Genomic DNA, 26,599 nt, shown 5'->3' with positions numbered 1-26,599 from the left:
TTAGGTCCTACCTATTCTTCCTGCGAAAATGTTCTCATAATACTCCCTTCCTCTCTATTTCTATACCTCATTGCTAAATTACAATTGTATCATTTCTGGCTTTCTATATGCTAGCCTTTCCCTCTCCTAACATATCCCTTACATCACTCCTTTTTACATAAATACTGATGGGGAACTTATAGGTGGAAGATTTTCAGGCTTGAGTCCTCTTTTGTTCTTTGTTCCAGATGTTAGCTTTGGGCAAATTTAGCTCTGGGTTCAAGAAAGACAATCCCCAGGGTCACAGGAAGCAGAGCACACTGACTTTTCCTCAGCATCATCTACTATCATAACAGCAGTTGAATCCAATTTATATAACTGTAATATTTAAACTTGGAAGGGACCAAGGGATTTTGTAGGCATTCTAGTCCAACTTTTTACTTTTCAATTAAGGAAGCTAAAACTCCCCCAAAAGAGAAAGTATTTGGCCAAGACTGCACAGGTAACAAGGATCAGAGTATTAAAGGCAACTAGAAGGGACCTTATGAATCATGTGAGATTTAAAACTCATTTTGTGGATGAGAAAATCAAAGTCCAGAGAAATAGAATAATTGATCCAAGGTCACAGAGATAGTAGAAAACTGAGCTAGAATCTTAGATTCAGCTCCTCTGACTCCAAATCCACTCTTTTTGCCCTTACAACCATGCTCTATAGACCCCTGGACAAATCTGAGCTATAGGTGGTGAGTGCCTGTACAGCCTGTCCTCTATATTTCTCCTCTATGACTGGATCCCAAGCCGCTAGAACCCAGAATCAGGTCTACCCAGAGACAGAGCAGAGAACAAAGAACAAAGGAACTGTACCTACCTCTAGATCATATGGTGATCAGAGCACAAGGATGTCAACCACTAGCTGTGCCTCTCAGTCCCAGTCTCCCCTCTCCACAAAACAAAACAACAAACTCACTAGCTAATATAATACCATTTGAATTTTCCCACGTGTATTATCTCTTGTAATTATTACAGCCCTAGAAAGTATTTAGGCCAAATATCATTCCATTTTAGAGAAGAGAAAACTGAGGTCCCAACAGAGTAAGTAAATCATGTTAAGATCATACAACTGTGAAAACTGGAACCCTGGTCTTAACTCCTAATTTAAATTGCTATTTTTCCCATGAATTCCTTTGGGATGAAGTCACATTGATTTATCTATCTTATTGGCTGCTTTATAGAGTGTAAGCTCACTGTAGACAGGAAATGCTTGGACTCTGAGGGGTTTGCCAGTACCTGGTACAATAGCTGGCCCATCGTGGATACATTAAATTTTGAATGCTTCAAGAAATGGGATGTCTGGGCCTCATTTCCAATTTCCTCTTCCTAGAGGAGCCAGGCTTGTAGTCTGCCATAATGATGGAGGGACCAAGTCAACAATTATAAGATTTGACGACTGAGTTAGATTCAGGAAGGGAGGAAAGAGAGAGGGAGAGAAGAAGGAAGAGGGAGAGAAAAAAAGACAGGAGGGAGAGAGATAGAAAAACAGAAAGACAGAGAAAGACAGAAAGGAGGGAGAGAAAGATACTCAGATTGAAGATGACACTAAAATTGCCAGATGGGAGGAATTATGATGTAGGTGATGCAGACTGGAATTTAAGACATAGACTAAACTAGAAAAATAGCTTTGGGTCATCTACATAGATGTGATAATATAATTTCATCAACAGAATTGTGGAATAACCAGCATTTGTTATAAAGCATTTTAAGGTTTACAAAGAGCTTTTTAAATAAACACTATCTCATTTTATTCCCATTTAACATATGAGGAAACTGAGACAGAGAAATTAAGGCACTTTCCCAAAATCAGACAGACAACTAGGAAGTATCTAAGGCCACATTTGAACTTAGGTCTTCCTAACACCATAGTAGAATCTATCCACTGTGCCACCTAATTGGAATAAAAGAAGAGCTAATGGAAGATGATATCAAAGAGACAAAAGGGGAGAAAAAGGCAGAAGAGGGCACTGACCACTAGTAAATGGCCTCAGTTTTTCCCAGTAAAGTAGAAGTGAAGTCCTAAGGTGAGAAAAAAGGAAGAGAGAGTGTGAGAAATTGGAAAAGCTGTTGCAGTGAGTGATGGAGGGAATTAAGGAGGGAAGAAAGGTAGGATTGCCTTGCTTCAGTGAAGAGCTTGCTGGCTACAGCCTAGAAGCACTGCAACGCCCATTGTCCCAGTCCTAGGCAAGTCAACCAAGTCTTCCCACCAGATGCACACAAAACCCACTTACAAGAAAATCAGATACCATCCCTCCAAATTTCAAGACTCCAAATCCAAGATGTTTTCTTCTCATAAGCCTAAGGTACTCACTTCCAGGGTGAGAAGGGGGATTATGCTAGAGTGGTCCAGGGCAGGCCCTGCCCCATCCTAGCCAGCTTTCATACCTCTTTTTTTCTAGAAACAACTCCCTCTTAATTAACATTCATTACACAAAGTTCCATTCATACCATTTCTCAAAGTTCAATTCACACCATTGCTGGAAACATCTTTGATGGGTTCTCCATTGCCCACCAAGTCAAATTTAAGTGCTTTTCACCCAACATAGGGCCCTCCACAGTCTGGCCTTTCTAGCCTTCTCTCATTTTACTCCTCTCCAATTATATCCTTTGCATCACTCCTTTTTACATAAATATTGATGGGGAACTTAATCACACAGCCAAATCAATCAGCCAACAGGGTTTTATGAAGCCTCATCTGGGCTAGGGCATTGTGCTGGGAGCACAGCTTACAAATAAAAATGAACTAGTCCCACCCTCAAGGACCTTACATCCTCACCAGACCGAACTATTCTCTCTATGCAATATCCCCTTCACTTCCTATTATACTCCTTATGCATTCCCTCTCTTTACCTGTCAATTTCTAACCATCCTTTAAACCCCATAGTTTCCCCATTTCCACCTCATCCAAGAAGCCTCTTCTGGTACCTCATTAGCAATGTTCTCTTTTGCTCAGATAAAATGGGGGTTTTTATTCAGTATCTCTTTAATGTACTCACCATACTTCTGTGTATATTCAATTTACCTCTACTTGTGTTTTAGCTTTCTCTTCAAACCCACGAGCCCTTTTTGAAGGAAGGAGATGGTCATAACTCAAATTTGTATACATCTCCCATATTCAGAATGGTATTCTTCACACAATAAGTACTTAGTAAATATTGGTTGAATTATATTTGTTCAGGACCCCATTTTGATAGGAAAGTCAGGGAACTGTAGAAATTATATGGAATCACTCACTAGAGAAAAAGGCAAGAATTGGTTTACTTTCGTCTTCCTACTCCTACTACCTAGCTTAGAGCTTGGCACAGAGTTTAATAAATATTTGTTCATTGATTACATGTACACTGGATTCAAGGTCCTGAGTTTAAAAATTCTGGCTCCATGGGCAGCTAGTTGGTGCAGTGGATAGAACACTAGTCTGAAGGCAGGAGACTAGAGTTCAAATCTCATCTCAGAAACTTAACACTTCCTAGCTGTGTGACCCTAGGCAAGTCACTTAACTTCAATTGCCTCAGCAAAAAAATAAAAAAATAAAATAAAAATAAAAATTCTGGCTCTGCTATTTACTACTTATGTGACCAGAGGTAAATCAATCTCTCTGGGCCTCAAAAGGGACCTCATTAACAATCTCACACAATTCACACCCTTCATAAAAGTGCCATAATAACCCACCCAACAAGCAAGCATTTATGCAGCCTTTGTTTGAAGACCTACGATGATGAGGAGCTCTCTATTTCCCAAAGCAGTTGATTCCGTTTCAGGTTAGGTCTAATTGTTAAGAAGTTTATCCTGAGATTAAGCTTAAATTTGTTTCTTGAAACATCTACCCATAGTTTCTAGTTCTTTCTTTTGAAGTTAAACAGGACAAATCTAATTGATCCTCCACATCCACACTTTACTTCCAACACTTGCAAAATTTTCTCCATCTAGCTCCAGACTTTTCCTTTTCCTCCTTCTTGGCTCTCCCCTTTGGCCCCACCCATTTCTTCCTCTTCTAGACACTTTCACTTTTGTCTTTTAGCTCTCCTCAGGTTGAAGATGCTCCATTTCCCCCTCTTCTGCAAATTTTCAATCATGAATTTCAAGGCTCTCTATCCTGTCTCCTCAAACCTTCTGCCCCCTTTATTCCTGTGAGGAAATTAGTTCTCCCTTACAGTGGGTGAGAAGTAATACTCTACATTGCCTGAGTGTGCCCGATCATAACCCTGTATAAAGGTTTCTTGGCATAAAGGAAAGTGAGTCATGAGAGTAATCTGGGTAAAGTCCTGAAAACGTGGCCATGTATGGAAAGCCGCAAGTCCCAATGGGGGACCCTGAAAGGACACCAGCTCCAAAAAAAACCAACAGGAAATACTGGGCAATTCACTGAACATTTCTAAGCCTCAGTTTCTCAAAACATAAAATGGAGACAATAATTGTACTACCATCTAGGATGGGGAGGATCAAATGAGACCATTTGTGTAAAACACTTTGCAAATTTTGAAGAGCCATGTAAGTGTTAACCATTATTATTATTGAAAAGACACACAAAAAAAAAAGAAACAGAAAAGTCACTCAAAAAAGAATAGACCAGGGCAAAATAGCAACTAGCCAGGTAATGAGATCAGGCTAAAACTGCAAGCCACACAGACCTGCTGGGCTCAGAAGCATGAGATTTTAAACCTTAGACATGATCCAGTCCAACCCCTTCAGTTTATTGATTATGAAACTGAGCTTCCCCCTCACCCTCCACTTCCCCCCCACAAACACACCAAGAAAGGAAAGATTGACAAAGGCCACGTGACTAGTAAAGTACTAGAGTCAGGATCTGAATTCAGGTCCTCCACCACCAAATTCACTGCTCTTTCTAAACCACACAAGTGAAAGATTTTGCTAACTCCTAAATTACTGTAGGGACCCCTTAGGAAAGATAGCTGTGAAATCACACAATTATCTTTGTGCTTTGTGAACAGATGTCTTCATTGGGATCCCTAAATTTCTTTACAAATCCTGTTCCTTTCTGTTACCCTCTTTCTTTTATGTGCTAGAGATGTTCTTGAAAAGTTCAGTCGACAACATGAGCTAAGGGTTGAAAGCTGGCAGGACCCACAGAATTCTAGAAGGTAAATGATAGAAGAGATTTTAGAGGTTACCTAGTCCAACCCACCCCTAAACAAAGTTCTTCCCTACAATGCACTGCAAAGGTAAACATCCAGGCTTTGCTTGAAGAAGTCTTACAAGGTCTTCACCTCCAAATAGCTCCCAAGGCAGCCCATTCCACTTTTATGTATCTTAAATTATTAGGTATCCTAATTGTTTGGGATATCTTGAATTGTTAGGTATCAAATTGTTTAGCTATTTCTAAATTGTCAGGAAGATTTTCTTTTCATCAACTCTAAATATACTTCTTTGCGACTTGTACTAATCAATCAATAGGCATTTACTGTGCACCTACTATGGGGTCAGGCATTTTGCTAGTACTTGGGGATATAAAGACAAAAGTGAAATAAATAAATCCTACTCTAGGGAGCTTACAGTCTATTGGGGGAGAGAACAATACCAAATGTGGACAAATCCCACCTCTGCTAGTAATTTCTTTTAGGTTGGGCAAATTGAGGACAAAATAATGGTACAGAGATGCTAAACAGGGTGCGCTAAAAGCTTTGAGGACTGTCTAGTAAAGCTTTTTTACAGGAAAAATGAACAAGAAAAAAAAGTAGGTTAAAGTGTGAGGGACTGGTGCTGGTGGTACAATAGCTGCTCCCTTTTCTACTCAAGAGTTCCTGAATCCTTATAATTCTAGCCTCACTGGCCTTAAAAGCTTCACACTTACATAACCTTATATCCCCACAGATCTTTTCTCTTTGATTTCCAAGCTTTGCTAACTTCATTTCTCAAGAACTGAACCACCTCTAACCCCCAATATGCACAATCATATCTTTTCTGATTCCCTTATCTTAAGTCACATCTTATAGGAATCCACCCTATTAATACCAAAATTTCCCTAATTCACTATTCCTAACCCCAAATGAGATATCATATCCATAGTATTTAAAAACTTAAAGGTGTGTGTGTGTGTGTGTGTGTGTGTGTGTGTGTGTGTATGTATAAACTTGAAACTATATAAATTTAAAGTGTTAGTATTAGAAGTAGCAGGGCACAGGCGAAGGAACCCTGGTTTGGTCTTCTGAAGGCCTAGGTTCAAATTTTCCCTTTGATGCTCACTGTTTATGTGATCTTGGAGAAATCAGTTAGCCTTTTTTCTTTTCTGTAAAACGCAGAGATTGGCCAGTCTAGCTCTATAATTATTATCTCAGCGGCACTCTTCTACACAATGGGTGAGTTGGTTTTCCTTAACCCTAGAGCAAATTCTTAAAAGGTAAGGGCCATGTCTGCTCCTAGTGCCAAGCCTCCAAAGCACCTACCTCTAAGGAATGAATAGGAATTCCTAGTTCTTCAACAAAAAAGGTCAATTCCCCCTCCATCCCCACAAACACAGTTTCTGTACAGAGAAACCCAGACAAGGTGGCAGATCCCCGCCGGCATTCTGGAAAAGTGAAACAGACATGGCGTCTGGTGCCAGGGCAATGCTGCTAGCCCTTCCCTGCCAGCCTTCTCAGCAGGTGTGATGGTTTCAGAGCTTTCCCTTCCTTTCTCCTTGAGCCCCTCCCCTCCTCTCTGTCTCCTAGGAGCTTAGATCCCTTTAAAGGTTATCAACTGCTGTCCTTGGATGGCTGGTATCTTAACTGTTCCTTGGGTATTTCCTCCTCCATTTGGGACTCAGGGCCACCATCACCAAGCCTGCCCTCTGTCCATCACTTTTGTATATCTAGGAGATCTTTTGTAAACTCTAGGAGATCTGAGTGTCTGGGGCACAGAAGTCCTATTGCTTTCAAGGTGAAATATATTCACTCCTTTCCCTTTGGGCAGTCAAGTAATCTACTGCCTGGAATTCTGTAACTTTCCACTCATTTCAGCCTCATTTCTCTTTGGTACTTTTCCCTCTGGCAAGCTTAAGGAGCTGTTACACCCCCACTGCTCTCCTATCTCATCCTTATCCCACCTCAATCTCTCTTTTCTGTGTGGAAACTATATGTAAAGGTAATCTGCTCCTCCCCTCCTCCACACTTTGTCTCATTGTTGTCTTCTGTGTCAAATGTAAATGTTCAGTGTTGTTTTTCAAAATTCTCCCTTTATCCACCAGGTATTTTTCCCTTCCTGTTTTCCCTCCCCAGCTTTATTTCCTCAGCTTATTTCTGCTCTGTTCCTCCTTACTGCCCCTTTTGTCTTTTTCTCTTGCTGATTTTGTAAATACATTTATGTTTCCCAGCTTCTATAAACTATATGATTCTGAGAAGCATTAATCAGTTATTTAGTTAATAAGTCATTCTTGAGTGCATAATATTGTCAGGTATTGTGCTAAGCACTAGGGAGCCCCATCTTCCCAAGAGGGACTGACTTCAGTTCTGGATCTCAGCACCATGGCAAACTAATCCTGCCCCAAGCCCCACAATAAGACTCTCCTTCACCCTCTCATTTTGGGAAGCCCATAGGAAAGGCTTTGCCTTTGTAGTTCAGAGCTCACTGGCAGTAGCAAGAGCAATAGGAGCTAGCAACAGCTAGCCTCGGCTTTGCCCTCTCTGGCAGAATTCCCTGTGAAATCTCCTCTGGAGTGGAAGCTTACCTGAGGACCGCCCTGCCATTCCTGTGCCCTGTCCCTTGTGCTTTGGTCTCCCCTGTTGTCGTGAGCGCTCCTTATCAGAGAGCATCTCAGCTCTGTTTGTCTCCCTGGTGTTTTCCCTGTAGCTCTTGGTGCCCCATCTTGTCATCCATCCCTGTAAGTGATACTGTAGCTCTGTATGGCTCAGGGCAAGCAGGCAGGCACCAGGATCGCAGAGCTAAGAGGTGGCCCCGGAAACCACACAGGCTCAATTCCCAGACTGCTCTGGGCCACTGGCAAGGAGGGGAGTTCTAGCACAATGCCCACTGGCTTGCTGAAGGCCAAACCCTCACTCCACCCTGCTGCATCCATAGGACATTTATCCTGAAGATTTACCTGTGCTGCCCCAAACTGGGTTCCCATCTTTTCTTCTGCCTGAGACTTTTCTGCCTCCCCCAAATCTGAGTCCCCCAGCCCTGCTGTTGCCACCTTAAAGCCACCAGATCTCACTTTCTACCCCACTGTATCCCGATATAACAGCCCTCCTCAACACAAAATTCACCTTGCTCCTCAGACTTCACTTCTGTCTGCTGGCTCCTTGGATTTGATAAGAGGCAGCGTGATATCCTAGAACCTCAGCTCTGGTCTGGTCAGACCACCAGGTTCAAATCGGACCCCTGTTATTACCTGTGTGGAGTCCCCCAAACCCTCTGACCTTTAATTCCTTATCTATAAAATCTAGGGTCTTCTCTAGCTTCAAATCTGTGATTCTCTGATCCTATAATTATTTTCTACACTCTGTAAGTCTGTGATATGCCCATGGTTTTCCTGGGGAAGCTGATTCTCCCCCACTCTCAGATATTGGACTGACCATATGTCCATACACAACCTCCTTCCCCCCATTCCAATCATATAACTTGTATGTATGATCAAACACATGCAAATATATAGCATCTTCTTTCTACTAGGATTACCTCCATCTCTACTCTCCTAATAAGTAGTGGAATAAGCCCAGGATCTTGGGATCCATTCCATCCTTTTCACAATGCCCCCAGAAGCATCAATATGGGGACAAAAGCCTAGCTGGCATCATTCCTCTTGGGCACCAGTCCCTTTTTGGTTTGTATTCCCTATTCCCCCCTCCATTGTTTCACAGATGGAAAAGCCATAGCTGGCCTCTGAAAACAGTGTTGCCTGTATAGCAAAGCACCAGGCAGGACAACCTAAAAGACAGTTACTTACATGAGGTGGGCAGGGGGCTTAGGAGAGATGGAGATGGACAGGACTGGGGCACAGCTGGCTGGGGCCCCTCAGCGTCCGGTGTCCCTGAACCTCTCCTCACTGGACTTAGAATGTCAGAAATCCTGGGGGCTGGGGTGAAATAGACAAGATGATAAAGACATAGGAACAGAGGGTTTGAGCAGAATAGGAAAAATGGATGAGCACAGAAAATCAAGCTGGGGGAAAAAAGAAGGAAGGAAGAAAGGAAAGATGGCTTTAGGGCTGGAAGGAAGAAAGGAAGGAAGGAAGGAAGGAAGGAAGGAAGGAAGGAAGGAAGGAAGGAAGGAAGGAAGGAAGGAAGGAAGGAAGGAAGGAAAGAAGAAAGGGTGTAGGAAGGAATTATTCAGAAGTTAGGCAGAATTAAATCTGTCAAGCTTCAAAGGCAGACCAAGTAGGAGAGCAAGATGCCACACAAATTAGAATCAAGTTCTGAGAGCCCCCTAGGAATGGAGTGTTAGAAGGTAGCAGGGAAGTGGGAGCATCCCCTTACCCAGGAGAATGCCTGCCAGGATGGTAAATTACATAGGACCCAGTGATATCCAATGAAGGCAAATGAGGACATGCAGCAAGATGGTGTCTCTTCTTACTCCAAGCCAGAAAGAAGTTGATTTCCTTTCTTCTCTGTACATCATACTTAGATGTGTACTTATCCCCTACCCCTTTCATATTAAATAAATTCAAAATATGAAAACTTGGACCAAAAAATGACCAAATAATAGATTTAGAGTTAGAAGGGATTTTAGAGAATATTTAGTCTATACTCCTCATGTGAGAAATGCGGAAAATCAGGTCAGGCACACACACACAAAAAAGGTTTGTCTAAGGTCAAGTAGGCAATAAGTAGTTGAGTCAGGATTTTAACTCAGGTCATGTGACTCCAGACTTAACATAAATCAAGAATACTGATTAGTTTTCTGTATTCAACTTTATCCACAGGCTTTCTTTAAGAATCTTATTTCCTGTGGTGCACTGAAAATAGAATCTAATTGACCAAAAAAACCTCGAATTTATAATCCTTCCACTCAACAGGTACCCACCAACTGTATAAAGTGGGGAACCTACAGGAAAGAAAGTTTTCCGTTTCCCTAATTGGACAAGAGCGATTGGACCAAAGATCAAGAAAGAATTTCCTGACAATGAAGGTTGTTTCAGCTCCAGGATGGGTTGAGATGGGAAGAAAACCAAGGAGCCCCCTGCTCTGGAAATTATTCATTGTAGCCCATTCACCCACCAAGCACCCTTCAACTTCAGCATTCAGGACTCAGATAGCATAAGCTGACCTGTTTTGAGGGGAAAGGGATGGGCCTCTGGAAGGCCCTTTCCCTTTGGATAGTCCCAGGATCCTAGATTTAGGGCTACAAGGGACCTTAAAGGTCATCTCATTCAGTCTCTTCATTTCAAAGATGAGGGAACTGATTCCAGGTCCAGGAACTTGTGTAGGGGATAGGGAAGGATGTGGGTTCTGGAAGTTATGTTTCCTGTCCCGTCTTCCAGCTTCTTGGCAGGTCAGACCAAGATGCTCCATTTCCTGATATGCTATTCCAGTGACAGCAGGGAGTTAAAGTGGGAGCCTCTTCCTCCTATCCCAGGAGTTCACTGTGGCCTCTCTCTGGGTCATCACTAGATAGGGACCTTCCTTGGATCACTCTGTGGGCTGGGCCCAGAGGTGGGGCCTCCAAGCTGGAGGCAGGACAGCAGAAAAGTCCAGGGCATTAAGTAGAGGCTGGCTGGAGAGTTCTAGCTGTGAAGGCCTGAGACATGGCAAATAAGTGCAAAGGAGAGGTGAGGTGAGTCATGATTAGGTGAAGCTGGTTAAGTTTGGGGACCAGAAAAGTCAGGCAGCAGGCCCACGAGGGCCTCGAGGAGGACAAGAACCTTCCTGGGATCTAGCCGGACTCCACCATTGGTGCCTCGGGCCCCAGGGGCTGGCAGCCTGGGCACAGCTGAGAGGGAAAGCACGTGGGAGGCAGCAGCAGCGGCCATCTAAGAGAAGCTGGGATGAGCTGTGGGTATAGCTGACTCAGCCTGTCCGGTCATTCACGGCACCAGCAGCAGCAGGGCCCCTGGCTGGGGCTGGCTACTTACATGGGAATGGCAGGGGGCTCATGAAAGTCGGAGACGGACAAGGCTGGGGAACGGCCGGTTGTGGCCCCTCGGCTTCCAGGGGCCCTGAACCCCTTCTCACTGGGCTTAGAATGTCAGAGATCCTGGGGGCTGGGGTGAAACAGATGAGAGAGTGAACACGAGTCTGGAGCAGAAAGAGAAACCGATAGGGAGGAGAGCACTGGGAAAGGAGGAGAGCACAGGCAAGACCTCTGAAATCAGCTCTGGGGAATGGCCTTTCTGCTTGGGACCACTCGCAGGACGGGGAAAACAAGAAAGAGGACTTGGGAGGCCCCAAACCCTTCAAGCCCACTTCTAAACCCCGCAGGGGTCCCTGGCCAAAGGGCATGCATAGTGAGGTGAGTTCTACTACTCTTTCCTCCCCTCTCAAGAAAAAGATTAAATAGGAAGGGGGGGGGTGGTCTACCCATCCTAAGGACCCTCAGTTTCATATCTGAAAGTGGATCCTTGAGGTGAGGGCAGGGTCAGATTACTCTCCCCTGGAAGAAAGGGAGCAGGACTCAGGGAAGGAGAAGGTTATAAAAGAGAGGGACAGCTTGAAAAAGCATAAACTCCTCTCTTCCTCTTTCTTGGTGAGCCCTGAGGCTAGTGTAGAAGGTACTACGGGACTGCTCAGATCCATCCGTCTCATGCAGAACAAAGACTGTTTGATTAATATCTAAAATCAGGTGCCAGATGTCTCTCGGTATAGAGCTGATGCAGCCCTCTTAGCTCTGCTCCCATTCCCCCTCCAAGTAGGACACAAGTAAGAAACTGTGCAAAAAGGGCACCTCTTGTTTCTAAGGGCAAAGTCTCCTGCTCTACAGGATCCCTTAATCTCTTGTAGTGGCAGCTCCCAAAGAGTGAGGGAACCCTTGGGTTTCCTCCGAAGTTTCCCATGACAGGCCAGCCCTACCAGGATGAACAGAGGTCTGGTGGAAGCGCTGTTTCTAAAGTCTCCTAGGGAAGGGAGGTAACTACTTACACAGGACAGGCAAGGAGCTTAGGAGAGATGGAGACGGACATGGCTGGGGCATAGCTGGCTGGGGCCCCTCAGCTTCCGGGGGCCCTGAACCCCTCCTCACCGAGCTTAAAATATCAGAGATCCTGGGTACTGGTGAAGGTGAAACAGATGAGAGAGTGAACAGGAGGAGAAGATGAGATGGCCAGGGGTCAGGAGGGTATAAACACAATGAAAATCGTGAGAGAAGAGAAATGCAGGGGAGACAAAAGCACAGCCTAGAGTCTGCCATCTGGGGTCCCTAACCCAGCTGGGCCCCGAGAGCAGCAGTATGTGGTGAGACAGTGAAGTAGACACTGCCTACTAGTTTATCAGGGACAGATCCAGCAGCTTCTTCTTTAAACTAACTGGTTTCTTTGGCTGCAGCCTTGACCTTACACTAGGGCTGGGACAGTTACACTGGTGTCTGCTCTGGTGCCCACACAGTAGGAATTTAATAAATCTGTTGAAATGAAAATGGGGAGCTCCCAGGGGCCCTGACACACCACTCCCCTGTGCAAAACCTCCTCAGGGTTGTTGTCTCCAGGCCTAGTTGTCCTAGAATATGGATCTCAGGCTAGTAAACAAGGGAATTCCCATTTCTGTGGCCTAGGATCAACCTCTAAGTACCAGCTAGATCTCTAATATCTAATAATAAGACAGTCTTCCCAGAATCACAGAATTTCAAAGTTGAAAGAGGTCTTAGCAACCAATTAGGCTATCCCATCCCTGAAAAGAAATTTTCATTCAAATATGTACAATTAGAGTTTATCCCGCCTCTGCCCAAAAACCCAAAGAAGAGAATCTCCTAAAGTAGCCCATTCTCCTTGGAGATGGATGACCTACTTGCTAAGAAATTTTTCTTAACATCAAGCCTAAATTTGTCTCTTTGCAATGTCCACTCAGTTCTCCTGGTTCTGCCCTCTGAAACAAGTAGAACAGGTTAATCCTTCCATCATACAACAGCCTTTCCTTCATATATTTGAAGATAGTTACCATGTAAGTTACTCCTTGGTCTTCTCCAGTCTAAGAATCCCCAATTCCTCCAAGTAATCCTCATATGACCTGGACTTGAGGACATGTCACCATTCCCTTTTGACCACCTCTAGACTTTTCCCAGATCATCAATGTCTTCCTAAACCAAGTTGCCCAAAGCTCAGCTAGTGTTCCTGATATAATTTGATGCCATCTTCTACTTCTTCTTTACAGAAGCCCCTACATGGCCATTGATTTCAACTATTGCCTTTATTGGGAAGACAGAGAAGACTCCTTCTAGAAGAACAGGCTGCCCGGGGCAGAGCAAGTGGATTATGAGATTTTAGTACTGGAAGGGAAAGATCTTTAGGATCATTCAGTTCAGTTGCCTCATTTTACAGCTGGAGAAACTGAGACCCTGAGAGGGAAAATGATTTATTTCAATATAAAAGAGCTGGGATAACTCATGTCCTCTGACTTTAAATTAAGTGCTCTATCCACTCCTTACTGAATCATACTGTTTAGTGAAATACAAACAGAATAATGCTCCTTCTCCCCATAGAGATAATGGATAATTCAATCTTTTTAAATAACTTTGAGCCTGATTTCTTCTCCTTCTTCGGCTATTATTATTACCACTATTCCTAGCATTTATATGCTTTAAAGTTTATAAAGAATTTGGTGGCCGTTATCTCATATGAGCCTCACAACAGCCCTGTGAGGTAGGCAACACAGACCTTAGTATTCCATTTTGACATAAGAGTAAATGGAAGTTCAGCTGACTTCTCTGAGAATCCCCAGCTAAGAAAAGAGGAGCTGAGTCAGACTTCTCAAAAGCCTCTGTCTTCCTTGGTCTGTCTGGTTCCTCACACCCCCAACATCAGCTGTGGTTCGGATGATATAGGAGACTAATGGATACGGATCACATCAGCTAATCCTAGAGAGAGGATGTTCCTGTGGTAGGAGGAGGAGTGGACACTGAGGGCAAGGTGGGGTATACTGGAGCCTGGATGTATGGGGGGAGGGCGGGGAATCAGTGTGGTCCAGCAGCAAAAATCATATGCAGCTAAATGACCTAGGCATAAGTCATTCCCCTCCCTCTGGGCCTCAGTTAACCCCTAGACTAGAAGACTAGAAGACTTTCAGCTCTAAACCGAGGTGAAATTCAGTTTAGAAACTCAGAAACTTTTGTCTCTTTTAGCTCTAAACCTTCAGTTCTGAATAATTCCCATTTCTCAATCCTATAATTCCAAACTAAGAGAGTTTTCTCAAATGAAGGCCCTTGACTATACCCCCTATCCTGACAGAAGAGATGTGACTGAAGGGAGCAGAGCCTTATAATCTAGAAGAGATCTGGCCAGACCCAAGAAGCGGTCATTGAGGGGGGATGCGCTGTGCTCTTTCCCACACCAAGCCAAGGGGTCAACTTCCTGGGCCCCAGCTTCCTCCTTCATCAAGAACTTAAGTCTTCCTCTAAAAAGAGATTTGATTGTTGCTGGCATTGGACCCTGAGAGAGTGGGTACCTAGCAGGTGAATGATGAGGGCAGAGAGTTGGTTGGCTACCTGCTGATGCTCTTTCTTGATGCTGTAACACTTGCCTTCAAGTATTAGTAATTCCTTTAGATGTTCCATGTGACTGACTACATATATATTATTGGGCATTTTGCTCCCATCCCAGCTCTGATGAGGATGAAGGTAGGCTTGGGTAAAAGGACAGTCCCAGGATAATGCAATTGACAAAGAGTCAGAGAATGGATTTCCAGGCTGGGTCCCCCAGTAAAAAGCTCCCTCAAATATAGGTGGATTTGAGAATATGGTTGGAAAAGGAATAATAATCATGTAAATGTAGGGTGTAGATACACTGTAGATAGTCTGTATAGGTTTTACAATTTACAATTTACAAAGTATCTTTGCCTCTATCATTTCATCCAGACCACACTATAGAAATCTAATCATTTATGTAACATTTTCTAGTTTATGAAGTATTTTTTATATGTAGAATATACAACCCTTCGAGGGAAAGTAGTTTTTCTCTTTTGGCTTTGAAATCCCAGTGCCTAATCCAGTGCCTGGCATATAATTGTTTAATAAATGTTTGCCTATTGATTTACAAATGCTATTTCACTGGGTCCTGACCACACTTTGAGTTTATTGTTATTGCTCAGTCGTGTCCAATTCTTCATGACCCTCTGGACCATAGCACAACAAGCCTTTGACCTAAGGGGCTCGTCTTCCAATGTCATGTGTTTTGATCATTTTAATATTGTCCATGGGGTTTTCTTGGCAAAGATACTGGAGTGGTTTGCTATTTCCTTCTCTGGCTCATTTTAAAGATGATGAAACTGAGGCAAACCGAGTTAAGTGCCTTATCCAGTGTCACACAGTTAGTAAGTGTCTGAGGACAGATGTGAATTCTGGTTCTTCTGATTCTAGGCCCAATGCTTTATCTACCATCACACATTTGGAAGTAGGCAGTATAAATATTATAATCACTTTTCTGTAAATATGGAAACAATAGCTCAAAGCAGTTTGCCTAAGATCACACAAGTTGTAAGTGGTGGAAATGGAAACACATCCCCCATCTCCCAATAGTCCAGTGCTTCTTCCCCCATTGCAGCAGGCTGATTCTCTACTGTCAATGTTAGGATAGGACTCCAAGAAATCAGAACCTGGTACTGTAGCTGTGAGGTTTGAGACAGCTTAGTGGGTCTAGAGGCAAAAAGATTTTAGGAAAGGTCTTCAGATGACCAGTTTTAGAACTGCCTGATTGGGCCACTGGGAAAGGCATGTCTGCTTGAGAGCAAGAAGGATGCAACACAGATGAGAAGCTGAGTGAAGTCAGCATCCTCAAGAAAGGGATGGGGAGGGGGAGTTGTTATTAGAGTAGAGCTTCCTAACCTTTTTATAAGTCAGTCAGGTATAAGACTATGGACCCTTCCTTTCTTAGAAGAGTCTTTTTAATGAATAAAATACATAGGATCACAAAAAATACCAAAGCTTAGTGAAAATAAAGCTATCCTATTTTTTCCCATTCAAATTCATGGATCCCCCAAAATTTATCCATGGATTTTTTTTGAGGAGAGCGGACTAGAAGGCAATCCATATATGACTGATTTAGGTTATCAGGGAGAGGATTTTCTGACATGACATCTGGCATGAACCTAAATGGGAAACTTAAAAGACCCAAACAGAAAGGACCTTCCTGCCTCAGAAACCAAGAATAGATTCACCCTCCCCCAAAAAGAGGGGACCGAGGAGAAAAGTGAAAGATGACACCTGTAAAAGTGAAGTTACAGGTATGAAGCTTCCAGTGATGGGGAGAGGCACAAGCTGCTACAGTCATTCTAGAATAAGAAGTAGTTTAATAGTTTCATAGGATTTAGAGCTGAAAGAGATAGCTTTAGGGATCATTCATCAAATCTAACCCCCTCATTTTTTCAGATGAGGAAGCCCATACTCTGACTTACCCAGAATCACCTAGCTGATGAAAATTGAATAGAGGTCTCTGGAAGTGTTCTTCCCAGTATACCTCATACTTACTGTGACCTTCTTAGAAGCACCCATGCAAGGGGATATCAGAGAGGGGCAAATGGGTAAGGACATATTCTCAATAGGCTGGTGCTTGCAGGTAGAAAGTAACAGTAGAACCTAGGGAAACCTTTGGTTTGTCCATCATTCTGGTCTTACATTGTCACAGAATCTGCCGCCTCTTTTTGAGTTCTGGGCTGGCCCAATCCCATCCCACAATTACTGTCTAAATGGAAGGTGACCCAGAGCAGCCTGTATTCTGTTCTTTTCCTTCACAGGTGCGTTTTAGCTCACCTACTCTTTTAAGTCAAAGCCAAAGCCCAAATTATTTCCAAACCTCTCAATCCCCTTCTCTGGGACCATACCCTTCTGTACCCCCCACCAGTCTGGCCACTGGAAGGTCAGCCCTGAGGCCTTACCTTTAGTGTCTTCATCCTCTATGGTGGTGTTGGTGCTGTCTGATGATTCCTAGAGGGAGTACACAGGGAGTCGATGAGAGAGACAGAAGAGAAAAGGATGCAAAAGAGGTACCATTAGGGAAATGGTCCCAAGGGGTCCGGGGGTGGCAGAGGCTACAGAGCTGGAGCAGTCCCCAGGAGCTGGCAGGCAGGGCTGAATGGTCTCCTACTAAGCCACAGCAGCCCTGGCCCAGAGGAAGCCCATGTCTGGGTACCCATCATTCACATCGCCACTCATGATCTGCTGCAAGCTCCCCACTCGGATACAAGCCCTTTGCTGGAATTCCACAGAGCAATGCTCTTCAACAGACCCAGAAGAAGCTGCTTGGAGCTCAGCAACAAACCTCTGGTCCACTTTTCCCTAGCTATGGTACCTCCCAGCCTCTTCCCTTCTCTTTCCATACCCCTCCTCACCTCTAGTTTATCCTTAGGACCCAGTAAGAAGAAGAAAATGGAAGGTGGCCCAGCAAGAACTTGGGCCACACACACACACACACACACACACACACCAGGACGAGACAGAGGACACCAAACTCAAAGAAAATAGATTGGCTGGATTTTTCTTTCTGTCTTAGAAAAGGGAAGAGATTTTCTGAATCTTTTCTGAAAAAAGAAGCAAATAGCAAGGAAATAGGCTTATATTAGGAATTCTGAGAAGCAACATTGGGGACAACCATAATCTCCCACTAACATCCTGCCTCCCTGGTACCTCACTGCAGAGTGAGGATGAGCCTGGGTCTTGGAAGGTTTTGCCAGTAGAGCAAAAAGCAGCTTTGATAGGTCCTACCACACTGGAAAACACTTCAAGGCAGGCCTGCAGCAGCCCACATGAGGACCAGTCTAGCTAAGGTTGGAGGTGCTCAATGGGTATTGGCTATGGGGCTATGTACTTGTCTATTATAGCAATACTTATTTTCTGAGCAGAGGGCACAGTGCCTATCATGTTGATGGATGCAACTTGAGATATTGGCCCATTTAAAAAGAACAAAATCCCCAATACTTTCAGGGCTTGCCTTGGGAATCAATAAACGCCAGCTTCAGTCTCCTCCACCTTCTATATCTGCCCTATACAGGCTCAGGTTTAGGACTATGACTTTGAGGCTATAAGACCCTGAATCATAAAAAAAAAAAGACATATTCACTGGGCAGGAAAGTAGAAAGAGCTTTTAAACACAGGACTTGAAATGAGAAGGGCAAAATACTCAGTTAATCAGAAAATTCAATTCACCAGAGCATCCTATTCCTTGTCTGTGCATCCTGGCTAATCTGGATATAACTACATTTCTGTGATCCTACAACTTCCCAGAAATGGCCAAGGAAACAGCCATCAGCCACCACAGATAGAACTACAGCCACTGAGATTCACACAGATATGCTGGAACCCTCAGCAGAGAGATTCCTTAGGAAAGTATCTTTCCTGTAATTGGTTCCCTCACTGAGGTCTTCTGACTTTACTTTGCTTGTACCTGTATGGATTCTACCCTGGTCTCCCACACTTCCTGAGAAACCAATCACACCCTTCCTGTGACCCCAGGACTCTTTCTTAAGGTTTTAGTTATCTATATGGGAAACTCTGATGACATAAAAAGAGGACTTTTCTTTCCAATAGTAGCAACAGCACAAGCTGTAAACTGGCCCTGCTTTAGTGTCCTCCCCAGCCAGACCTCTGGTGCCCCTCTGGGCCTACAGACAAACCCAGTGGTTAAGCAAAATACCTATCTATCACAAAGTACTTATGCTGTCCCTCTATATTAGTGATTCTCAAAGTATGGTCTAGAGAATCCTGGGGATCTCTAAAACCTTTTTAGAGGGTCTACAAATTCAAAAATAGTTTTTATTTCCAATATGGTAAATATCTATAAATATAATCCAGATAAACAAAAACTCTTTGGAGACATCCTCAATAATTTTTAATAGGATAAAGATACTGAAAACAAAAGTTTGAGAACCACTGCTCTATATATTCATTTATATATATTACATATATATTTTTAATATATTCATCTATATATATGTGTGTGTTATATGTATATACCTCCTTTATGTAGGTATGTACATGAGGCACACATGATCTCACTTGACCCTCCCAATAACCACAAGTCTATGAGGGAGTTGCTATTGTTATCTCTTTACAGATGAGAAGACAGTTTCAGAGATTTAATTAACTTATTTGTCCAGGGCTACACAGCTAGACCATGTCTAAGGTAAGATTAAAATGTCTTTCTGACTCCAAGGCCAGCATTCTCCCCATTATATTACACTGCCCTTCTTATAGAAGGGGGTGAGTAACCTTCAGGGAAGCAGAATCCCACCTTATACTGGTGGGACTGATCTGGCCGAGAGTATGGCAGGGAGGGGGAAGGCTCCCTAGGGGTGGGCTTTCAGACCCTGCCTGAGTTAAACAGTGGAGAGCTAGGGAAGCTGGGTGGGAGAATTTCATGTTCAGAGCCACACATCAATCAGACCAAGCTTCTCTTGAACCAATCCAACCACTGTAGACAGACACCAAATCCATTCTTCATTTCCACATCCCCACATCCTAATACATTGTCTGGCATAGTGTGGGTGCTTCATTAATAATTATTGATTGACCTCGGTTGCAGGAAACAAAGAAAAAGCAGTCTCCCTTTTGTGCTTTTGGTGCAGGGGTCACTCTTGAGAAAACAAGTGAATAGACTACAGAGGACATACAAAGAGACACAAAGACACGCACACGTGCGTGGCCCAGAGAACACCCCGTTCAGAAAGGGCCATCTCCTTGAGCAGTACAGCTGGACCATCCCAGCCTCTCCTCATCCAAAAGAAAACCGAGACCCAGATTGATGAGGACGTAACTAGTACCCCACAGCTAGATGGTAAAGGAGACATGCTGGGACATGCAGGACGCTTGAGAATCACTCCCGTTTTCAGCATTTGCTTTTAGAAGTTCCTATCTAAGACAGCTGGGAATCGAGGCTCTGGAGATGTTAGGGACCCCCAAGCTCCATGATCTGGATCATCTAGTCTCATCGCTTTTCCTTGAGACGGGGAAACTGAGGCTCAGACAAGGGCTTAGATTCAAACGCACCCAGTCATCTGGCTCCTGAGCATACACCCCACTGCCTGTCACATAGGATTAGCCCTCCTGAAGGAGCGCAGGTGTGCACCTGGCAGCCAGACAGTATGGCACCAGGAGAGAGAAGGCCTCCTGTTGAGCTACCACCTAAGCAGCCCCCGCAAGGCTCAGGCTTCCTCCCTGAAATGGTTATGCCGATGCGCTGACGTGAGTTGATGATCAGAGTGGAGCAGAAGTGGACAGGAAGAAGAAGTTTCTTTAGCAGAAAACATTGGAGGGCAGGAGAGCAGGCTTTTCTGAGGTGGACACAGTACATGAGCAGTGGGAAAGGGGCCAGGCACCGTGCTGCTTCCCTCAGTCAATCCGAGTACCCTCTTACCTTCCCCATGGTCTCTCCGATCCCTCCCATGCTATTCTGGGGGCCATCCCCCTAGGATCCCATTTCTAGGACCAAAAGGCCTGAGTGGAGGACCATCCTTTCTTCTACAGCCCAGGGACAGCTTGGGGAAAGGGGACAGACCATCGATTCATCCATAAGTCAGCCCCGAGCCCTGGAAATTAAAGGACTCTGATAACTTGACCAGAAGGGCTATATTTACTAGAACAGCCCTGGAGAGTCCCAAATGTTGAGTTTCTTTGCATATACCCTGATCAATGTTATTCACTGATAATATGTCATTTCCTGGAGGCTAAATGGAAATCAATAATAATACAAATAATAGAATTTATATAGCACTTTAAGCTTGCAAAGTGCTTTATGTGTTATATAATTTGACCTTCACAACAACGCTGTGGGACAGGTGCTATCAGTATCCCAATTTTGTAGATGAGGAAACCAAGGCTGAGAAGTTAAGTTTCTGAGGCAGGATTTGAATTCAGTTCTTCCTGAGTCCAAGTCCAGCACTCAGATCCCCAGAAGCTCAATGCTATCTAACTAATTTTGAGACTTCCAGGTGCTTTTTGACATTTCCCTTAGCCCTGTAGCCTCCTAACCACTAACCGACCCAAGTGGATCTTTTTCCCCCTGAGGTTTCAGAGAAAGACACTGATAAAAACAAAAAAAAAAAACCATAACACCCTGAATCTTCTTTGAGAGGGAAGCAGGGGGATAACACAGTTACATAGTGACCCCAATTAGCTGGGTTCCGATTCACAAAAGAGAAAAAACAGAAATTCCCCAAAGGGTGAGAAGGAAAGGCAGCAGTACCTTTATCCCGTCCACTGGGTTATGGATAACGGTGGTTTGAGGCTCCTACAGAGGAAGGAAGAGATAGAGGAAGGAAAGAGAGGGAGAATGAGGGAAAAAAGGAAATAATGCCAATAGGAAAAGGAAACATTGAAGAGACAGAGAAAAGTGGAGAGGTGAAAGCATGATGAAGAGAGAGAAAAAAGAGAGAGAGATGAAAAGAAGTTCAGGAAAGAGCAGGAGGGAGGTAGAAATGGAGGGGGGGGAAGCAAAAAGTAATTAGTTCAGTGAGAGACAAATGATTCAAAACAGAGAGTGGCAGAGTAAGGCTAGAAGAGAAATCTGGAATTGGATTAACATGAATGAAATAAAAAATATCCCAAACCATGTAAAGATTGTCACCCATCTCGAGAGAGGAGAAAAAGGGATGGAGAGCATGAAAACAAGAGCTGTGGGCTCACTTAAGGCTGAGAGAAGCATTTCATGTTATGTAGGTGAGCAGAGAATAATAGATTGCTGTGAGGACAGAGAGGAGCCAAAGGAAGGGTCTAATCCCAATGCCAGGGTCACTGCTGGGGTCTGCTTTAGAAGGATTTCCTCTCCCTTCCCCCATCACTGTCTGGGTGGTCCTCTCCAGAGGCTTTTCCCAGGGGACAAAACAAGGCAGTGGATAGTGCTGGGCTTGGAGCTATAGCAGTGGTGACCTGGATAGGGGCTCTTGGCAATGGCTGCCCAGGTAGGGAAAAATCTATGAAATATCCTTATTTGGGGTTGCATGTTTGTGCCTGCAGAGGGTCACATCTAAAACCAATCCAAATGGAGCCAACGCAATGTGGAATTTGTCACCCGGTGGCAAAACAAAATGGAACTAGGGACCAGAATCCATGTCACACTCCTTCCTTTGGGGCTCATTGCTTTCAGCTCAGTTTCTAGTCCAACTGTTCCATCGATTCTCAATGTCACTGTGGGACTCAAGCTAAGGAGTGAGACTTGGGACTTCACTCCAGACCTTCACCAAGCAAAACTCACAGTACTCAAATCAGCCAATCTTAGGATCGAAACTTTCTTAGCGAACATCTCCTCATAGATGCTCTTCCACAAAGAGACTACGAGGCTAGATGGAGCCCCAAAACTGCTCAGCCACAATCACATTTAGCTGAAGAGGGTACGGCTATGTCTCAATTTGTGAAAACCCATCCAGTATTTGAAATGTTCAGTTTGCTTAACAGACTATATCTGTAGGTAATGATTTGCTCTCAACAGAATTCACTGTAAGAATAGGGTTTACTTAAAATATTAACTGACTAAAAATAAATTTACATACCACTTTTGAGTGACACACTAAGTTCATGAAAATGTGTTCTCTGGCCAAAGCACCCTGCTCTTGTGAATGCAAACAAGACATGCTTAGGGCATCCTTGCCAGATACATATTTCACATTCAGCAGAAGCTTGTGCTGTCTTTACCAGCTCACTGGAGGCACACTGGGTATAAAGGAAAAGTAGGAAACATCCCTGACCACTCGCCAGGATTCACTGTTATTTGCCTGGAACAAATAGTTCGGTAGCTAATTTGCAAGGTTGCTCTAGGAAGTGAACAATGAGAACTGACCATCCGCAGCATATCAGATGTTGTAAGGGGATGGTATATTTAATCTAGTTTGTCAGTAGCAGATAAAAGCAATAACTAAGGAAATCAGAGGCTGCTTTTCTTTCCTCGAAAAGGGAAATTATGACATTTATTACAAGGATTTTCATTTTCTTCTCTTTTAAACTGGAGGGGTAGAAGGAAGAGCAAACAAATGCTTGCTAATTGAAAAATGAAATCAAATTTTTAAAAATTGTTAAAAGGTTTGGAAAGTAGCTGGTTTTCGTTTCCCAGTGGTTCTAAAGTAAGCTTTTGCTAGGTCCCACCACTGGTGCTTTGTCCTGGGACTCTCTTTCCTCAAGCCCTGAGCTGAGTCTGTATGGAAAAAAAATCTAGAGTTTGCTACTGTCTAAGCTCATGAGGTCAAAGAAAAAAGTGGCACTATGTGTCATTCTCAGCCCCATTCTGCCCTTTCCCTCACTCAGCTCTGGGCCCAAGGAATAGAAAAGAGACTGTGACTGACTGATTCTGGACTTGAGACCTGGCTTTTGGAGACTCTAACTCGGAGCAATGACCCTTCATTTTCATTTTTATTTAATACTTTTTTCAATAAATATTTATTTTCTCTTTCTCCAACCCCAACTGTTTAAAAAAAACCAACAACAAAAACAACAACTTTGTAACAAAAATGCATAGTCATTGGACAAGTACCAAAATATTTTTGTCTCATTCTGCACCCTGAATATATCACCTCTCTTTTCAGAAAAAGCATGTCATTTTTTTCTGGGATGTGGAGGCCCCTCAGCCTGGGAACCCCAGGAGGATTTGACATCTGACTAGGCCTGGAATTAGTCCAGCAGGATGCCACCTTTCATGGTTCAGATCTATTCCTCTCCTTCTGAGAGCAATTCTTCTCCCATCCCCCTGCAACCTAGGGATCAAAAGCCTTTCAGGGACCCCAGGGAAGGATGTGGCTCACACTCAAAGCTTCAGTCTTCCAAAAACAGCTGTGACAAAGCTGGCTCCCCTTCTTTTAACAGAGTTTTGAAAGAACAAATAATGTTTAGAACAGGCATCTGCCTCCCACCATTGGTATGATGGGGAGATTCTGAAGCCAAACAGAAAAATGGTCTCGGTTGCAGTGAGAGGCAGAAGGGGTAATGGGGTAGCAGAGTGTCATTGGCATGCCATCTCCAAGGGCCTATTTCTAAATGTTTGGGTTTTTTTTACCTTTTTTTTAAGTCTGGTGACATGGAAACATGTGGGAAGAAATATGTTCTCAGCCTTGCTATGTTCCAGAGTTACCTTTTCTAAAAATCTCATGATGCTACAGTTTCCAATTCCTAAATTAAGAAGATAGCCTTTCAGATAAATACAGGAGATTGCCCAAATCAACATTTTCCCTCCAGAAAGTCCCCCCAACCTACATGATGGGCATACAACTAACAGACCTCCTGGGCTTATTCACCCGCCAGAAATTGTTCCTGGCTCCAGACCAACAAGACTATCTAGATAATGGTCGTTCCTATTGAGAAATCTCTTCTTGTCACTGCAGGGAAATAAAAACCACCAAAAGATACTGACCCCAGGATACTGGGTAGACTCAGACCATCAGTCTAACTTTTCCAATAAGGAAATTTAAATCTATCAAGTTTAGTAACCTGTACAAAACAATAAGAAGGAGGGGCAAAGATGATAAATGAACCTAGACAAACTGTGTGAATTCCCTCTTGCTTTCTGGATAAAATAGCAATGTCTCATACTGAACAGCATTTATTCCAACCTCACCCTGTATTGCCAAACATTCCAGTTCCAGAAGGAGAAATAATTAAGGAGGCATTAGAATATATTGTGTGATTCTGAATTTTGAGGGGCTGGAAGAGTGCACTGTTTCTCCCCTGCACTGGGAAACATAGATTTTGACATCTCCTCCCCTCAAAGGGCCCCTTTAAAGAATGATTTAGCTTTTCCATAAGAGATTCCCACAGTTGGACCCAGGTGACTAAGATGTTTGGGGGTCAAAAATCCAGCCCTTCCCAGAGGATCTCTAAATTTTAGTGTCCAAAGGGGCCTCAGTGGCCATAGCAAAGAAAGCATCCCTGCAACAGTATGTCCCATCCTTTGCTTGAAGATCTCCACTGATGGGGAACTCACTCCCTGTTGAAGAAGCCTCTGTCACTTTCAGAGAACTGTATTTGTTGGGAGGTTCTTCCTAATATCAAGCTAAATTTGCTCCTTTTTTCATTTCAAGCCTCTCTCTTCTGCTTTTATCCTCTGGGGACAAATAGCACAAGTTTAAGCCCTCTTCTAGGATCATTTATCAATTTAGAATTGAGTTAAATCTCAGAGTTTCTACCCTTCCCGCTCATATGGTTATTTATCAAGAGCTGGAGCAGACCTCTGGGGCCATCTAGGTCCAGCCCCCTCATTCTCCAAATGAGGAAATGGAGGCTTTGAGAATGTGATTTATCCAAGGTCACATATGTAAAGAAAACAGGATTTGAACCCAGAACCTTTTCCATATTGCTTCTCAAACCCAACCCATACTCCATAACTCGAGACAGGAAACAAAACCTTTTAGACCTCCCCTCTGAATTTCTTCCCAAGAATGATAGTTTTAGCTTTTCTCTTTTTCCACCCAGTGCTGAGGACACCAGGATTTCCTCCAGTTCCATCTACCCTTGTTTCAGGCTTTTCTCCCTCCCCGTTTAACAAGAGGAGGAATCGTTCTGTCCTTGGTTCTCCACCAAACGATGAAGTCCCATTGGGAGGGATTGAGGGGCTGCCTGCGGCCTGTGCCTAATTCTGAACCCTGGGAAACCACCTGCTCCAAGTCTCCCCCCTCCCAGATGAGAAAAGTGACACTAAAGTGGGAGGAGCCCAGGCTCACCCAGAGCTCATCAGGGACAGCTTCTTAGGACTTGAAAGTAGCAAAGATGAATCAGCCAGTTCCTTTGACCCCACGAGAGAATCGTGCCTTGTAGCAGCCCCTCCTTTCCCTGGGACCCCTTAAAGCCCTTCCCTCCTCCCGGGCCTGGGAGCCCTCTCCTTGGCTGTTAGTCAGGGTGGTCCTGGAGACCCCGGAAGGCCCCTCCTGTGAGCAAGGGACCGGCACACCTCCACGCAGCCCAAGCAGAATGTAGGAAAGGAAAATGGGGGAAAAGGAGCTCAGTACCAGGGCAGCAGGAGGGAGCGTCCCCTTGGGGCTGGTGACACCCGCGCTGTTTTTGGTGCTGTTCGTCTGGGGCTGTGAAAGAGGAAAGAGACAGAGACAGAGACAGCACACAGACAGAAAGCAGGAAAATGACATGAGCATCCTTGAGTCTGCAGGGAAGAGAAGGTGCCCCTGGCCAATGCCCCGCTTAAACCGAGTCTGGGAGAATCTGGGCACTGGGTGGGAAGGGGACAGGGAGAGGCAGCACTCCTGTGGCCCTCTGGAAAAGGGGGCGACTGAGAACTGCCAGCTGGGGGGGGGAAATCAAGGCCAAAGCTCAAAGCAGGCTTACCCCTGAGCCACAGGATCATGGAGTGGAGCTGGGAGGGACCCTAGAGGCCATCTAGACCAAAGCTTCATAAACTGTGGGTCGGGACCCCCTTCGGGGTCACATAACTGAATATTTCCAGCTATTGCTGGTGAACGTTTTATTTGTACAGCTTGTACACCCCAGGTCACATAAGCATTCCTTGGTGAAAAGGAATTGTAGTGGAAAAAGCTTAAGAAGCTCTGGTCTGGACCAACCCCCTCTTTGTAAGATAAGG

At 44.1% G+C, this 26,599-nt stretch overlaps 1 protein-coding gene across 18 annotated transcripts in view; it reads right to left on the bottom strand.

Annotated features, from left to right (window-relative positions):
* CAMK2B (calcium/calmodulin dependent protein kinase II beta) overlaps positions 1-26,599 on the bottom strand; it is a 282,693-nt gene that overhangs the window by 17,786 nt on the left and 238,308 nt on the right. For 4 of the 18 annotated variants that reach the window (XM_031951521.1, XM_031951517.1, XM_031951520.1 and 1 more), the window contains 6 exons: positions 26,016-26,087; positions 21,275-21,319; positions 16,974-17,022; positions 12,036-12,164; positions 11,033-11,161; positions 8,909-9,037 (listed from right to left, as the gene is read on the bottom strand). In XM_031951521.1, the coding sequence (XP_031807381.1) occupies positions 8,909-9,037; positions 11,033-11,161; positions 12,036-12,164; positions 16,974-17,022; positions 21,275-21,319; positions 26,016-26,087 (553 nt within the window). The remainder of the gene's footprint in view (positions 1-8,908; positions 9,038-11,032; positions 11,162-12,035; positions 12,165-16,973; positions 17,023-21,274; positions 21,320-26,015; positions 26,088-26,599) is intronic. The other 14 variants (XM_031951518.1, XM_031951522.1, XM_031951524.1 and 11 more) reach the window with 5 other exon arrangements.

The sequence above is a fragment of the Sarcophilus harrisii genome, chromosome 2 (genome assembly GCF_902635505.1).
Source record: "Sarcophilus harrisii chromosome 2, mSarHar1.11, whole genome shotgun sequence".
Taxonomy (NCBI): Eukaryota; Metazoa; Chordata; class Mammalia; order Dasyuromorphia; family Dasyuridae; genus Sarcophilus; species Sarcophilus harrisii.
The sequence above is the reverse complement of the archived record's forward strand: the minus strand, read 5'-3'. Positions and strand labels throughout refer to the sequence as shown.